The sequence below is a fragment of the Bison bison genome, unplaced genomic scaffold, assembly GCF_000754665.1.
Source record: "Bison bison bison isolate TAMUID 2011002044 unplaced genomic scaffold, Bison_UMD1.0 scf7180017848014, whole genome shotgun sequence".
In the NCBI taxonomy this organism is placed as follows: Eukaryota; Metazoa; Chordata; class Mammalia; order Artiodactyla; family Bovidae; genus Bison; species Bison bison.
The window spans coordinates 3,641-6,253 of NW_011478587.1; the positions used below are offsets into that span (position 1 = coordinate 3,641).

Here is a 2,613-nt window from a genome sequence, read left to right on the forward strand (position 1 = left end):
CAAGATATAGGGCAGGGGGCAGAGTTCCAGGAGGACTGTCATCTCATCTTTCTCCCCTCTTTCTGCAGGAAGCCAGAGAAGGGTATCCAGTATCTGATTGAGCGGGGCTTCCTGTCAGACACGCCGGTGGGAGTGGCTCACTTCATCCTGGAACGGAAAGGCCTGAGCCGGCAGATGATAGGGGAATTCCTAGGGAACCGGCAGAAGCAGTTCAACAGAGACGTGTTGGAGTGAGGACCCCAGGCTGGGACAGACTAGGCCAGGGGTTCCTGGAAAAGGAGGGCAGGAGGGGGATAAACTTTGCAAAACAGGATGAATAGACCTTCCTGCTCCCATACCTCTCCGCCCTAAAGAGATCTGATCTCTCTTGGTGTTAGTCCTAACATCTTCTGGGTGGCCCCAGGCAAGACCTGCTTTGAGCCTCAGTTTTCCCATCCCTGATATCAATGGGTTGATGGAACAGACCCTTAGCAACCATGTGTCTTGCCTGGATTTTCTGAGATGGGTTCCATTTCAAACATTCTATCCTCATTTGGGCTTCCCTGGTGGCTCAGCTGGTAAAGAATCTGCCTGCAGTGTGGGAGACCTGGGTTCGATCCTTGGGTTGGGAAGATCCCCTGGAGAAGGGGACAGCTACCCACTCCAATATTCTGGCCTGGAGAATTCCATGTATGTATACTCCATGGGGTCGCAAAGAGTCAGACACGACTGAGCGACTTCCACTTTCATCCTCAGAAGTACTTGCTTGGGCCACAGGTTCAGATTTTGGAAGTCTATCAGTGGGGGATTTGGTTCATTGGAGCAGGTCAGGGTGGGTCAGAGGTTCTTTGCAGAGGAATTGAGAGTGCCACACCCCCTTCTCTGCTCCTCAGCTGTGTGGTGGATGAAATGGACTTCTCCTCCATGGATTTGGATGACGCGCTCCGGAAGTTCCAATCCCACATCCGGGTTCAGGGTGAGGCCCAGAAAGTGGAACGACTCATCGAAGCCTTCAGGTGTGCCCACTTCCCAGTACTAAAGCTGCCTTTCTCTGCTTTGGGGGGCAGTGTAGGATGGGTCTATGAGTCATCTCTCTGAGCCTCATACTTTCTGAACTAGAAATTGGAAATTATAAATCCTATATTGCAAGGCAGTTGGATGATCAGAGGTAATGTGCCTAAAGTATCCAGCTTAGCATCTGGGACATGGGCATCTAATAAGTGACAACAGCATCAGCAACAACTCATGTTCCCTAAGCCGATACCATACTCATCAGGTATTGATTGGGTTACTCAGCTGGACACTTTACATGGTTATTTCAGTGAATATTCCCAACAACCTGGTGAGGTAGGTGCTTCTCTTATTATTCTCATTTTGCAGATGAGAAATCAGAAGTTTAGAGAGGCTGAGTAACTTGCCCAGAGTCATATGGTGAATAAGCAGTGGAACCAGAATTTCAGCTCGTGTGTCTGAGTCCATGACCCATGCTCTTAACTATTATCTTCCTCCATGAATGCTGCAGGGATCAGGCATAAGACCTGGTTATAAGCCCTGACTCCACCACTTTGGGGTATTTAGAAGAGAAATAGAAATACTGGGAACTTGTTTTCTGACATGGGAGGATTTGCTTTGTAGTCAGAAAGATCTGGATTTTCACCCTGGTTTCACCGTTTATCAACTCTTTTATCCTAAACACTGAAGGCCACTTTGGGCTTCAGTCACTTCATCTGTAAAATGGGGCTGCAAAACTATAATGGGATTATAGGAGATGACATACATAAATCCCCAGGCAAAGCTCCATGAAAGGTTGTGATTTTTACATGCTAATCTTGAGGAAAGTCTGAAGAAAGAGGAGAGACCCAAAGGGTTTGGGAATATGTCTTGGAGGAGAGAATTGGTGGTGCCAGATGGGAGGATGGTGGGTAGGTGGAGATTACTGGTGCCTGACCCTGGTCTTGACCCCTCCTGCCCTGCAGCCAGCGGTACTGTGTGTGTAACCCAGCCCTCGTGCGCCAGTTCCGGAATCCAGACACCATTTTCATCCTTGCTTTTGCCATCATCCTCCTCAATACTGACATGTACAGTCCCAGCGTCAAGGCTGAACGCAAGATGAAACTAGATGACTTCATCAAGAACCTGAGAGGTGACCCCAGAGCTTCCCATCAGCTTTTCTTGTCTTTCACCTGGGAAAGGAAAGTGGGCCAGGTGGCGGGGGTGGGAAGAAGAGGGAGATCACATCTGCTCCCTGAAAATTTAACCTCACTTTCTGCCAAGGCTAGATGTTCCCACAGCATTTACTTATTAAATCACTCAAATGGTCATTTGTCTGAACATTCATTCTCACACTGAATATTGACTAAACAGGAGATCCTGAACGGGAGGTAAAATCCATGACTTTTATGGAACTTACACTAATTCACTCATCACTCCGTTTCCCTCCCTTGTTTGCCCATAAAGACTTATTTATTTTAGGTGCCCTTTCCTCCACTCAGCATTCATTTATTCATTCATCAATCAGCCAGCCAGGCAGTTGACACTGAGTGCCTCATGTGTGCCAGTCCCTATGATAGGTGCTAAGGACCATGGAGGGGCATCTGCCACAGTCCCTGCCCCAAGAGGGCTCCTAGTTTGTGC

At 48.3% G+C, this 2,613-nt stretch overlaps 1 protein-coding gene across 1 annotated transcript in view; it reads left to right on the top strand.

Moving 5' to 3' along the window:
* Positions 1 to 4: 4 nt before the first annotated feature.
* LOC104991820 (IQ motif and SEC7 domain-containing protein 1-like) overlaps positions 5 to 2,613 on the top strand; it is a gene marked incomplete at its 5' end in the record, with an annotated part of 8,787 nt that continues 6,178 nt past the window's right edge. Inside the window, 3 exons of the mRNA XM_010844439.1 lie at positions 5 to 230; positions 873 to 995; positions 1,956 to 2,122. Of these exons, the coding sequence (XP_010842741.1) occupies positions 5 to 230; positions 873 to 995; positions 1,956 to 2,122 (516 nt within the window). The remainder of the gene's footprint in view (positions 231 to 872; positions 996 to 1,955; positions 2,123 to 2,613) is intronic.